This window comes from Atractosteus spatula, chromosome 11 (assembly GCF_055471065.1).
Source record: "Atractosteus spatula isolate fAtrSpa1 chromosome 11, fAtrSpa1.hap1, whole genome shotgun sequence".
Lineage (NCBI taxonomy): Eukaryota > Metazoa > Chordata > Actinopteri > Semionotiformes > Lepisosteidae > Atractosteus > Atractosteus spatula.
In genome coordinates, this window is record NC_142716.1 from 33,397,294 (window position 1) to 33,410,525 (window position 13,232).

The 13,232-nt window shown below is 39.2% G+C and overlaps 1 protein-coding gene across 1 annotated transcript in view; it reads left to right on the top strand.

Annotated features, from left to right (window-relative positions):
* The first annotated feature begins 777 nt into the window (after positions 1-777).
* Positions 778-13,232, top strand: part of trabd2b (TraB domain containing 2B) — a 93,199-nt gene continuing 80,744 nt past the window's right edge. Inside the window, exons 1-2 of the mRNA XM_088927909.1 lie at positions 778-1,134; positions 6,719-7,279. Coding sequence (XP_088784035.1) covers positions 1,027-1,134; positions 6,719-7,279 — 669 coding nt within the window. The 5' untranslated portion in view covers positions 778-1,026. The remainder of the gene's footprint in view (positions 1,135-6,718; positions 7,280-13,232) is intronic.

Consider the following 13,232-nt stretch of genomic DNA (forward strand, 5'->3'; position numbering starts at 1 on the left):
TTTTTGTAGGTATAAATATACAGAGGTAAACAGGGTTGTTTCTCTACTGGGTATAGTAGAAAAATTCCTGGCAGTCCAGGATTAAATAACTCAATGTTTTGCATTCTCTTGAAATACTGTAAAGAGCAGAGAATTCTTGACTAAGCCTGGACTGGCTGTTAAAGCAATGCCACATGATTGTAATGATGAGTATTATAAGAGAATAAACGTATCACGCTGAAAGATTTAAAATCCTAGCAAAATATAACTTTTCATTATGATGACAAAAACTTAACAAGAAAAAATGACATTCAAGAGTTTGAAATAGAAATCATGGCTCATGAATCAATTGGTAATTACTAAAATCAACCGATGTTTTCAATAAAACCTGTTATCTCATACTTAAGTTACATACTGAAATGATTGTTTCTAAGGATTTGAAAATGAGACCTCTTTAATCAAAAGTAAATTAATAACGTATCTATTGAATTGTTCGAGTCGACAGATTAAATCGTTAAAAAGGACCATCAAAGCCTACATTGTGAGTCACCGCGCCCTCTAGTGGCCGGTGTGTTATGTGTTTACATTTTTTAAGTTTTAATGGATTTTCTAAAGTTTTGCATTCAGACAAATTGACAAACTGGGTTCATCCCCGCCTCCCGTGTTGCCCAAAATCAAACGTGAAATCAACAGAACCCAATCCTTAACCCACGAGTTCCTGAAAGGAATTATTTCGCCTTCTTTCCTTGTATCTTTAAAAAGAAAAAAAAAACCTTCCTACCTCCTCCTCCGGTAAACAGTAAAGCACAACTTCATTCAGCTTCACTCGGCAGGGTTAGGGGGAACCGAAGCAAACGGGAGCATGGCGGAAATTCGGGCAGACTTGTTCGCTTCTGTCCAGGCAACGTAAGGCGAGGTGCAGTGTGGACCGTATTTTAGTTGTTTATTATATAACCTTATATAAGGGTTCAACTATTAATAAAAAGACAAGAAAAGGCAGCGCACACTCTGAGGCGGCCGATACCTTTCGCACTTTCAGAAGTAAAGATGCGTTTTCACCCTGGATTGTGCTGGGTTCTCGTGAATGCGCTCCTGCGGTGTGTCTCCTCCAGAGCAGCCCAGAGTGGGACAGGGCATTGCCAGGCGCCCAAGTCGGTAAGTTACCTGTCGGACCTGATGCTCACTGCCGGACCAGTGCTGAGGCAGCCACACTTGATTTCTGACGAGACAGCCTGCCTTGCGCTGTATTCCCATCTCACGGGGGAGAACGTATTTAAAAAAAAAATACACGTTGTGCGCCTCTCAACAAAGTTTTCATAGAAGCACGTCTTTCTAAAACAAATCGTTTTTGATTTGGGGAAAAAAAAGACAAATTGGGCAAATCCCACAGCAGTGGTCGCCGACCACTTTACATTTTTTACTGACCTGTTAAAATTATTATGAAAGGAAACCTTTGGCATTCTGAATTGGAATTGCCTTAAACTGACAATGTGTTGGAAAAATCTGGGGGCACAGACAGGAACAACAATAATTTAAATTGAAAATAACTGTCAAGAACAGAATTATGTATTTTTGTTAACTAGATACATTATTCAGTCAGGAAATATCGCTGTGTCATGAGTTTAAGTTAAAATTGTCTAGTTTTCACCGCCGTTTTCAAGACGTAAGCACAATTTCACTATAGCAAGAGTTTAACAAACCTACAACGTGAAAAAAAACATTATTTTGACTATTTTCTTAGTTATTAGATGATCTAAGAGTATCAATAACTGTTACAGTAAAATACGGGCCGTTATCTGTCAAAGTTTTATAAGAACGTTTTGAAGATCTGAGACTGAGCGTTGGTGGCTGATTAATTGAGTAATTAATACTTATAATAACCTCCTCAAAAACTGCATTGCTGATAATAAGAAATTAAATGCTGAGTTCTTCATTACACAAGTGCTTCTTACTAACTTTCGATTGATCACCAATAATTGTAGAAGCTGCTAATGTCCACTGCGGTCACAGTACAAGGGAAATTACGAAATTAAATCGGGAATTACATTTTTTTTTGTTTATTGTTTATTTTGTTTTTTGTATTAATTTGTTTAACACAGATATGCTTTATTTACGCACATTTTATTTTACCGTGCTTACATCCATGCTTGCTTGCGGCTCCAGTTAGAATTCCTTCTTTAATAGTGACAAACCGTAATTTCGACCCCAGAGGAAGAGATTGTTTTGCCCGATTTTGACGCACACTTGAACTTTTCTTATGACAACATTTACGAAACGTCGAAAATTTAAACTAGAAGTGCACGACCAATTACAGCTACACTGCCAGGCTTGCAGTATTTTACCCTATAGGCAGATACTAAATGAACTTCAGATCAGTCTTTTTAATAGAGTGTCAGAAATTTACAAACTCAAAACCACGAGCAAATGTATTGAAAGAAGCATTTGTTTAAACACTGATTACAACACTTTTGTTAAAACGAAAACAAAAGTACTTTAAGTGCATTTATTATACAGTACATTAGACTCATAGCGTGTTTGTTTATCGATTTTTGTTACCTTGTTTTGTATTAAGGGTGTATCAATTTCGGAAACAGAAAAGTACAACATAAGCTGCTAAAGTTAACTCCATCTACGACTGAACTATAGTTGTAGTAATGTTGTAATAACCTACACAGGGGCTGTTCATATACTGTATGTCTTCAGTATTTTTAGTTTAGCATAAGAAAACGGGATTCTGTCATATCCACTTTAAATGCTTATTCATGAAGACGTACAAACAGAACACAACTTGTTCAGATTTGCAGACGAATTAGATAGCAAAATTTAATTTAGGGCAAAACTGCAAAACTAATTTCGAGAAGAAATGCAAAACAAAGGTGGGAGTGAGTGCCGAAACTTGAACGATGCTCTCTGCGTCGATCGTCCTACAAGAAATTCTCTTCTGCACGTCAGGCCTACAGCATGACTATGGTGCGGGCTATTTCTGGGTTTATTGCCTCACGTCAGTTAATTTCAGCAGTTTAAATCACACCCAGAACATCCAGTGAAAAAAGTGCAGGTTAATTCCACACAAAGCGTAGAACAGACATCCTTTTCAGGTGTCTCAGACCTGATTAAGGCCACACAACCGAAATGATCCGTATTGTAACTGTACCAGTTTCTTTGTAGACGACACGATGCTGCACCTCTTAACAATTAATACTTCCATCTTTAAATTCCATTTTTCAATTTTTATTTAGCGACCTAGAAACTGATTTAACCCACGGAATATAAACATATCAGGTGTTTTAGTGACATAACTGCATATCAGCCCTAAAATCTTAGAATGGACTTTTTTCTTTACATTCGGTGCTTATTGTAAAAATGTCTTAATGTCCTTATCCACTTGCTTCTCTTCTGAACTGTAGCTACAGTACAGTTCAGTACAATTCAAATTGTTGAATTGTCACAATCCCCAGCTAACAGAAGTACAGTACGAAAGCGAAATGCTTCATGTTCTGTTTTGCACATGTGGAAATATCAGTTCTCATTGTTCTTTGGAGTATTATGCCGAGTATTGTTGATCATCTGTTGGATCGGTCTCTGAATTGGATATAAACTATTTAAAACAGGACCATTTGAAATCAGCTTTTACGATTAAAGTGCTCTTTATAGACTTTGTACTATGTCCAAGTTTTGAAAAACCCATCTACTCGGGTTTTTTTTTGCCAGCATCGTTTACCAACCGTTTTATTAAAAAATAAACACTTTTACCCTTGAAAGTTGGGACCTTTTTCTTGATTAAATGATTAAATATCGTGTTTACTCATACCGAGTAGGTCAGTCCACTCTTCAGTGAATATAAAGCCAATAACAATGAGGCTGTCCTGCTCAATGCTACAGAATGCAGTACAGTATGTTGCCCTTTGTACAACCAGAGTATATCTTAACATTGTATTCTACAGCAGATTCTATAAGAATGTTCTATACTCTCTCTCTAATCTATTCTAATTTTAAATATCCTTAAACTGATTGACTAAACTTACACTTAAATTATAAAGGAAGAAAAATTAGTTTCCTATAGGTACATTATCGATGTATTTTGTTATACAAAAGTATAACACGGAACGTTATTTTTTCGAGGATATATTTCAGGGACAGGACGTTGGTATACGTAGTTATACGTATTGTATAACTGTTTTCACTGACGTGGTACCGTTAGTCTTTCCCTGCCAAAACGGACAGCTCCGTCAGTGTCCCGTTTGTGTCACAACCCAGATGACCGACTCAATTGCAAAGCAGTAGTAGATATCGCGACTTCATACGCAAAAAAAAGTTCGTGTGTTATCAGCTTTTAGGTTTGTGATATTAGCTTGGAAACGTAATGCTATTACAATTACTGAAAAAATAAATGACATACTGTAGACTTTTTCTGAGGGTGTCAGTTACCAAATTGCAATCGAGTCAGAAACCATATGAAGTCACTCAGAACACATACTGTAGTATTACGTAGGAGTGTACGTCATATTTCATGACTATTCCTTTTACACTGTATATCATTTTTTCGTAATGTTTTGTTGATATGGAAATATTCCTTTCATTGTAAGGCAGTTTCAACAATTTATGGCACTACTGCATGCGATCCAAGCAGCTACTGTATACCAATTTCAAAAGCAAACGTAATACTATGCTTGGATGTGCAGGTGACTATGTGATGCGTACTTTGTTTACCTTTATCAAGGTAACAATTTCGGCAGGTTATAACAATGAAATGTCTTCTTTTGAAATAGGCCTTTTTATTTTAAACAAACATGGAAGAACTGTAAAAAGGAAAAAACATTCTGTCCATCTTACAAGTTTAGAGCCAAAGCTAGCAGCTACAGTATTGATCTGAGGATCTCAGCCAGCTGTCTCACTTCAGCATCTCTTGTCTCACTTCAGTAACTTGTTCCATATTCTCACAACCCATCATCTAAGTTCCTTCTCAGTATTAAAAATACTTTTCGTTAGTTTCTATTTATGTTCAATGATTTATTTTTCACGCTAATCTTTAAGTCCATGAAGGATTGACTTTGTCCCTGCTTTTGAAAATTTAAAATGTTAGAATCATGTCCTTTGTAACCTTTGCTTTTCCAAGACAAAATCCATCAATGGGTGTAAGACTGTACTTTAAGCCTGTGAATATACAGTGTGCATAGCCGCTATTCTACAGTATGTACTCCTGAGTATCTTATTTGTCATGTGGTGACCATATTCTATGTAAGAAAACTAGAAAATTCAGCCCTATTAGCTCTATACTGTAGCTACAGTAAGTGAATCAAAAATTTTATCTAGCTACTTATTGAAGACACCCAGTTTTTGTGCCTGAAACTCCTGGCTGGAAATCTAGTTCAAGTTAACTTTGTGTAAGGGATATTTCCTTGTATCTGTTCTAAAGAAATTCCATTTTAGTTTCCAATTGTGATCCTGTGTTCTTTTTTTTTGCAAACTGAGTGTAAAAGAATGAATTAACTTTCTTTTCCCTAAGGATTTCACACTTGCATCTTATACTTATACCCTTATACTCTTTTTAAGGGTGTAATATCATTTTTGTGGAATTGTAACTAAAACTGAATACCTCAATATTAATGAGGTATTTATAATGCAGTGTAAAATTTTAATTGAATTATATATGACTGAAATTTACTGCTTTCAAATACATATCCTTACATTTTGTTCATTTGTCTTTGTAATGTTGTCTGGAAGAAAAATTATGTCAAAATGAGTACCTATTAATCTCTTTTGTGTTTCCTATAATTTGCATTTTTTCTGTCTGCACTTACTGTATCTAAAATATGTCATTTATTGAATTTACTTTGCTGCTTCTACAGATTTTGCTGCCCTTTCTATTTTTGTATCCTTTCTATGTTTTCATCTGTTTTGTATTGCTTACTGTGTATGTTCTGCTTGGTTTCGTTAATGCTTCTCTCATATTTCATAATACTTTATTGGAATAATTCAATGTTCAAGACAGACACCCAGAATGGCGATTCTCTTCCAGGATGGGTACATGTGAAACAAATTGCATTAGTTCGAGTGATAAACCATTATGGCAAAAGATTTCTATTTTCTGGCAGGCCTTGTTTTCTGGTCCCTTTTGGAAAGGTTTCTTAGTGGGCATTTTTGTTTGAAAAGCTGTAAAGGTGAAGAAGAAATCTAAGCACAGAAAACGTACTTGACAAAACATGGAGTATAAGGAATCAAATAAGCCATGGATTGAATATAGTAAGGAATTTTTTCAAAGCAAATGTTATTTGTTTTTCCGTTATTATTCACCCCAAAGAAAAATACATTCTTCTGTTACTTTCACTTAATGGTGATGATAAACAGAAGTCTGTAAGGGGGACCAAATTGTAATATTGCACTGGACACTCTTTCCCCCCTATTAGTGCAGCAAATACAGCAATTAGAATTTGACCAAACTATTGAAAAGGCAGGAATAGTCTGTATCTTCTTGGAGTTTGGAAATACTAGTAACTGTCTGCTCTCAGTTGTATAAATAAGGGTAATTAAATAATTGTTGCCCAGAGTTCATTGTGCTAATACCCCTCCACAGTTCTTAAGGTTGTCACAGAGAGTCCAGACTTCCATCTTCATATTTCCAGGTGGTCACCCTTCAAACCACGCAGGTTAGAGGACAGCCAAATGCTCTGTTGTCTGCAGTTGCTGTATGTTCTTGTGATTTAGCTGCCCTCCAAATTCCGGTCTTTTTTCCTTTCAGGAAGGCGACATGAACTCGTTCCTCTGGAAAATCAAGAGAGATCCCCCTTCCTTCCTTTTCGGGACGATCCACGTGCCTTACACCCGCGTCTGGGACTTCATCCCGGAGAACTCCAAGGCGGCTTTCCAGCAGAGCAGCAACGTGTTCTTCGAGCTCGACCTCACCGACCCCTACACCATCTCCGCCCTCACCAGCTGCCAGCTGCTGCCCCAGGGCGAGAACCTCCAGACGCTGCTGCCCCGCGACCTCTACCGCCGGCTCAAGCGGCACCTGGACTACGTCAAGCACATGATGGCCCACTGGGTGACCCCCGACCAGCGCGGGAAGGGGCTCTACGCCGACTACCTCTTCAACGCCATCGCCGGGAACTGGGAGCGCAAGCGGCCGGTGTGGGTGATGCTGATGGTGAACTCGCTGACCGAGTCGGACGTGCGCTCCCGCGGGGTGCCCGTGCTGGATCTCTACCTGGCCCAGGAGGCGGAGCGGCTGCGCAAGAGGACGGGCGCCGTGGAGAAAGTAGAGGAGCAGTGCCACCCTCTCAACGGCCTCAATTTCTCCCAGGTAGGACGGCCGGAGCGCCGTGAAGGGAAATGGGCCGATCTCCCTTCAGCCCGTGAATGAGCCTCAGTGGACTATACTAGTTTCCCCTAGATATAAATCTCAAGTTCAGGGGACACAGATGCGTTCGAGCACTTCGGGTGGTTTATAACGGCGTTTCGTGTTTATGTTGGTGGGTTTCCTTCCTTTCGGAAAAAGAAACCAGCGGGGGGAAAAGACAGGTGAAATTAAAGACTTGGTCCGGAAGTGGAGGCACTGACAGGGACTGTTAAGGAGTAGAAAAACGCTAATAAAGACATTGCGGGTGCCCTAGTGAGGAGAGTCCTGCAGCAGGGGAAAGTGAAGAAGAGGAAACTCTGTGGGCATAATAGTTAGGCAGTGCTTTGCATTGGTATTGACCGTGATCAGAATTAAAAGAACAAAGATCTTACAGCCCAAAGTAATACAATATCAAAGAAAGAGCTACATAATTGTAACATTTAATATAGAAATACTGTATATACAAAAGCTCCCTCTGTTGTTTTCTGCATGTATAACAACTTTTGTTATGAATACAGCTTAGTTAGGTGAGAAAACGTAGTTAGGTTTTCAACTAGCAATCTTTACCTCATATTGACCTTCAACTTCTTGATCACAACAGCTCAGGGAAAATCATGTATGAGTAGCCAGCAACTTAAAACAAAATGTCTAAAATGTACCACTGAATTGTGATATTGCATAAAGAAGGAAAGCCATTAAGTGAAAAGTGTAAAACAAAGCAAAATGCCTGACTTTTGCGTGACAAAGTATAGCTTTCAGGATCAGAAATCAGCCTTTGGGTACATGGAGGTTTTGTTTTGAGGCACAGCAGTGCTGTCAGGGCGGTCTGTGTGAAGGAATCCATCACACATCTGTCAGCAAGCTGATTGGCTACATGACATTATCTCATACTTGGTATACAATACGGTTCCTACTCAGTCAGTAACCCGAGATTCTGTCACAGCCAAAATAGTTTGCTTACCGATGACATAACATCAAGACATTTCATTTTCTGGGGTTGTAGGGTGATATAGAGTTTGAAACAAGAGGTCTTTAGAAGTTGTTTAAGTGATGTCAACTACAGGAAAACGGCTCAATTTAAAGCCAGTGGTGTAATGTAGGAGTTGGCAACCTTGGCACTTTCATTACATTCCTTTGCAAGTCAGGCTCCTTATTTATAGGCGATCTTCAACAGCACAGTCATAGTACATTAAGTAAATAAAATACTTGCTTGATTGAAGTCCTGAAATGGAATGGAATCCCTGATCTAATGAATTTGTAATACAGCGTTGTATAATCTTCTGTCCTCATGAGAAATTCCTCAGTGGGAGTAGACTCCCGCTGATCAGAGCTTGACTGCAGTTCTGTTGGAGAGAGTGTTAACATGACGTCCAGGCTATTCATGATTTCAGGAGAGCATTGTGACAGGGTCACTAAATTCACACATCTATGAGGCACTATTGTTTAAACATCAACTTCACACTGAGCTGTCAGTATCATAAGAGCCTGTCTAAGCAGTCCCTCCCACATAAGCCCAAAGCACTGAAGAGGGGCCTGCAGTAGAGAACAAGCTAATGAATTTTTCATGTTTAAAGACATTATGCTCTTTAACTATATTGTTATTTTGCAAATTAGGTTTTTAGATATGTTAAATTAAATTTAGATTAATACATCCTAATTAGACCCATTGTGCAAATGAACACATCACATTTAAGCTCAAGCTGTGCATAGAACCAACAGCAGCCTCAGTCCCACTCAGCTCCTTGTCTTGCCTGGCTGTCACAGTGTGTGACAAACCATGATGCCGGTCTCTTCATGAGTCTTTTTCTCTTCTAAAGACTGTTTTTTTCACACTGGTGACCACAAAGGACCCTAACAGACCTCATCTCCTGTACATTAGTTACTTAGTAATTCTAACAGGACAAGTGTCTTTTCCCCAGTGGAATTGTTTCTTCATGTACTGTACCTGCAGTTAAAAATTCCACTACGCTTTCATGCCTCAGTTGCCCAATACTGGAATAATTATTTTTCAGCTGCTTAAAAAGGGGCAGGAGCAAAAAGTCTTGAGAATCACACTGCTAATGGCTTAATTGCAGTCAAAGATTACTTAATTAATTGCTGAAGTGTTGGAGTAAGGATTTACAGTGAAAGGGGAAGGAGAGACCCCAGTAATGACAGTAATCCATTGCAGTTCGTAAGCATGCAGCTCCAGCTACTCTCAAGAGCGTGCTCTGCCCCTCCAGTCACACATCCTGGCATGTTGTTTCAGGGCTGCCTGGAGCTGCTGTGCGGTAACAAAATCTGGATATCCTGCTGCCCGCAATAAAGTTGTGCTAATTTGAGAGATTTCCCTTGGCAACCTTTCTCTTTCATCAGCACCTCTTAACTACACTGTCAAGACAGGCTTGTCACACACGTAGTGAGCCACTTAAAATTCACTTTCAGACCAGTAGGCATCTCAGCCAGTAGAGTGCAATTCTATACGCAAAGGGCATTCTCCATATAGAAACGTTTGACTGGTTTTCTCTCCTTTTATCCCCAGTGTTTCAGTAATGTACACCGCATTGTAAGGATCTTTAGCTGAGTGCGTGTATTGTATGCTGAAGTAAAATTCTATATGGAGATAGCAAGGGTTTTTAAATGCGGTCTGTTTGCTCAAACCACCAGACTGAGTCAGTTACAGCTTTATGAATCCTCTTTTTATATAAACACAAGCTGGCACATTGAGCCACTATGTCTTAGCTGCTTTTCCCTATGTCTTGTCAAACTGATCGTGGCATTCTGAAATGTCAGCAGAACAGTTTTAGATATTTTCCTTTTAAATCACCTACACCATGACATGAGTTAAACAGAATCATCTGAGCTCAACTGCATGGTCTCGTATAACAAAATGTGGATGTTCAGTCTTCCCATGTATGAGGAATCCCTTCTGAGGCTAGGAATATTCTCCAGCAGGTTCTGATGCTACTGTAACTTACAAGTTCATCTGCCGTTGCCTGTGTGAGAATTATGCTGAAAATGATAAACAAATCATATTTATTTAAGCTGCCATCTTTAACACACATCCCAGTGGTGCATTCTGGTGCCCTGCATTCTTAAAGTACATTCGTCCAAAGACTTTCTGTTAACTGTCGAATAACTTTAGGAAGGCTAGAGTTGGTGCCAATGTTTAATTATTGGAGGTTCGACCTGAATTTCAGAGGCCACACTAAATGAAGTATAAATAGGGGTAACAGATGCTCGTTTCCGAATGTTTGTTGGTTAGCATCCCTCCCTGCCAGCCTCTGTAGCAGCTCTTTGGCTCTTTGGTAGTGAGTAGTGATAGCCTTATCCATGTGGCCAGGCAGTTGTTGCCTCACGCAAGCAGGTTTATGCCAAATCTGTATCTCTGTTTACTCTGAGAACTGATTTATACTCTTCCCCGTATCCAACATATAGTACCTAAATAAATAATAACTGCCAAACCCACTGTGCCAAAAGACACAACTTGTGACATACTGTAGGAGGTTTTAAGTTTGTTAAATATATTAAAGTTAAAAGTTCCAGTCGCCTGAAATCAGCTTGAAGCTCTTTGCCTTGTCATTTTTTGGTATCTGTGTTGTTTCAGCTTGAATCGGTTACAGTGGCTTGTGTATCTGAGAATGTTAGAAGGAAGGGTGTTTGCAGATAGAGGAGATACTGAAAGGCCTTAACTAGAGTAAGGGCCAGTATGCAAGCTCATATGTTTTCTAAAGAGAAGACAAACGCTGCATAAATGCGAGACTGCCAGTTCTGGAAAAGACTGGTGGTTTGTTGAAACGTGTTGTCGTTTGATGTCATCAATCTTAACTATCAGCAATTGAAACTCGTTAAGTATGGCTAACGTTTTTATGATGTCAACTAATGCACTTTGTCCGGACTGGCCAGGAGCATGGGCTGGGAACCTACAGACCAATGCATTGATATTACTGTATACCATATTTAAACTAGTGAGTCAGGCCATCCCTCTACCAAAACTTACCTTGAGATGTTGCTTTTGGTAAAGATGCTGTACAAAGGGTCGTAGCCATGGCATAAATAAAGTTGGAACTAATGAATCTTTACTGAGGATCACATCTTGAATTTTATTTAGTAGCTCTTAAGTCTTGTAATTTGAGTTATTTTTATCTCCTCTGACTGAGGCAATTGTACAATATTGGTACTTTTATTGGTGTTTTACTCAAAAGACATGTAAGGACTCCCATCAGCACTGACGGGCATGGAGAAAGGTAAGTGCAGGTGTACTGCCTACTAATCTCAGACAAATTATTTCACTTATTCAGTTATTGTGGTTCTGTTATGATCAGCCCACATATTACTTGTTCACAATAAAAAACAGCAGCTTACACTATCCTGTAATTAGCCTAGCTAGAGTAACTTTAAATGTTTGTGATTCATCTTTTACTCCTGAACTGTGAAAAATGCCTTAATGCTTTGAAGTAGGATCCTTTCTAAGACACACCAACACTGTATATTCCTGTCAAAGAACAGCACAAACTTCAATATTTTCCCCCCGTCTCACACTCCAATATTTTTCTGTAGTTTTGTTCTTATTTCTAAGGTATGTGTTAGTTTGTGAATGCTTCATACAGAATGGAAGTCCTGGTAAACAAAAATGCTGTACAAAAAAGCCTTCACTGGTGTATGTCATTCACATTCAAGCTCTTGTTCAGTGCGCCACTCGTTGCTGAAACCAAATTAAATTAAAAGGTGTTTTTTTCAAACAAGAGTGTGGATGTTTAATCTAGGGCTGCTGGAGAACAATCTGTCCTGACAGCTGGTGGGCTTGTTTACTGTGAAGTGTCTCTGACATTACAGAAAGATGGAGGGGAATCATCTTTTGTTTGTGAGAGCTCAGGGCTTATTTTGATAAGTCAAGCAGCAAAGTAGGTAAACAAATTTTGGGTGTGCAACTTTCCCTGATATTTGTTTTTGATTGTATTCTGGTCAGAGCCCACCCCGGTGTCCGTGGGCTGAGGTCACACGAGCTGGCGCCCCGCTCTTGCACAAGGGTCAGAGGTCAAAGCCTTGCTGACAGTGCTGGTTGGTGTCAGGAGACACTAGTCTGTGCAGATTAGTACACAGACTGGCTTTCATGGGGCCACAATTTCTATTTTTAGAGAAATTATTTGCCAGACCTGACCCCACCCCACTATAAGGTCCATCATTTCATCCATGCAGATTTTTCTAGGCACATCTTCTCCATGTTAAGCACTGTGGTACCAACTTACACAATATACTGAAAATGAGTCACTTTAAGTGAACATGATATATTGTTTTAAATGGAAAATACTTAAATTTCTTAACCTAAATTATATTTATATTCTACACTTAATGTGTGACCCCCCCCCAAGTACTTTAAATGTGCAGAAATAGATATTTCCTTGAAAACTGGACAAAGAGATCAACACAGATGTTGATTTAAAGCTGAGGTTTAGGAGAGAGCAGGAGCTGCAATCATTCTCTGCATTCTAGTTGACATGAGGAGACGTGCAGTAGAGACCCAAGGGACATTGGAGATTTCTGTGGGAATCATAGGAAACACAACTGTCTGTTGTGAAGAGACAGGCAGACATTTTGCACAAGGTTATTCTAAGCTAAGGGACATCCAAATATTGTGGCACATCTCCAGATGAATGTAATTTAAAATTGACTTAATGAAACCCCTAAGCAACACATGTGATTTAATAGTCATTTCATGACCTCTACATGACCTGCTTGGGTCCTTATAATAAAATCTCAGAACAAGTTGGATGCCGAGTTTTGAGTGTTTGAACCACTATGGAGTGTGCACAAAAGATTTCACACAAACAAATCTCTCGAAAGAAGCAGCTGACAGTACTGTCCCGATTCTTACTTGCAATCCTCATACTGTACCTGAGCATAAACCAAGAGCCCTAAACTAGCCTGAATGATTAAT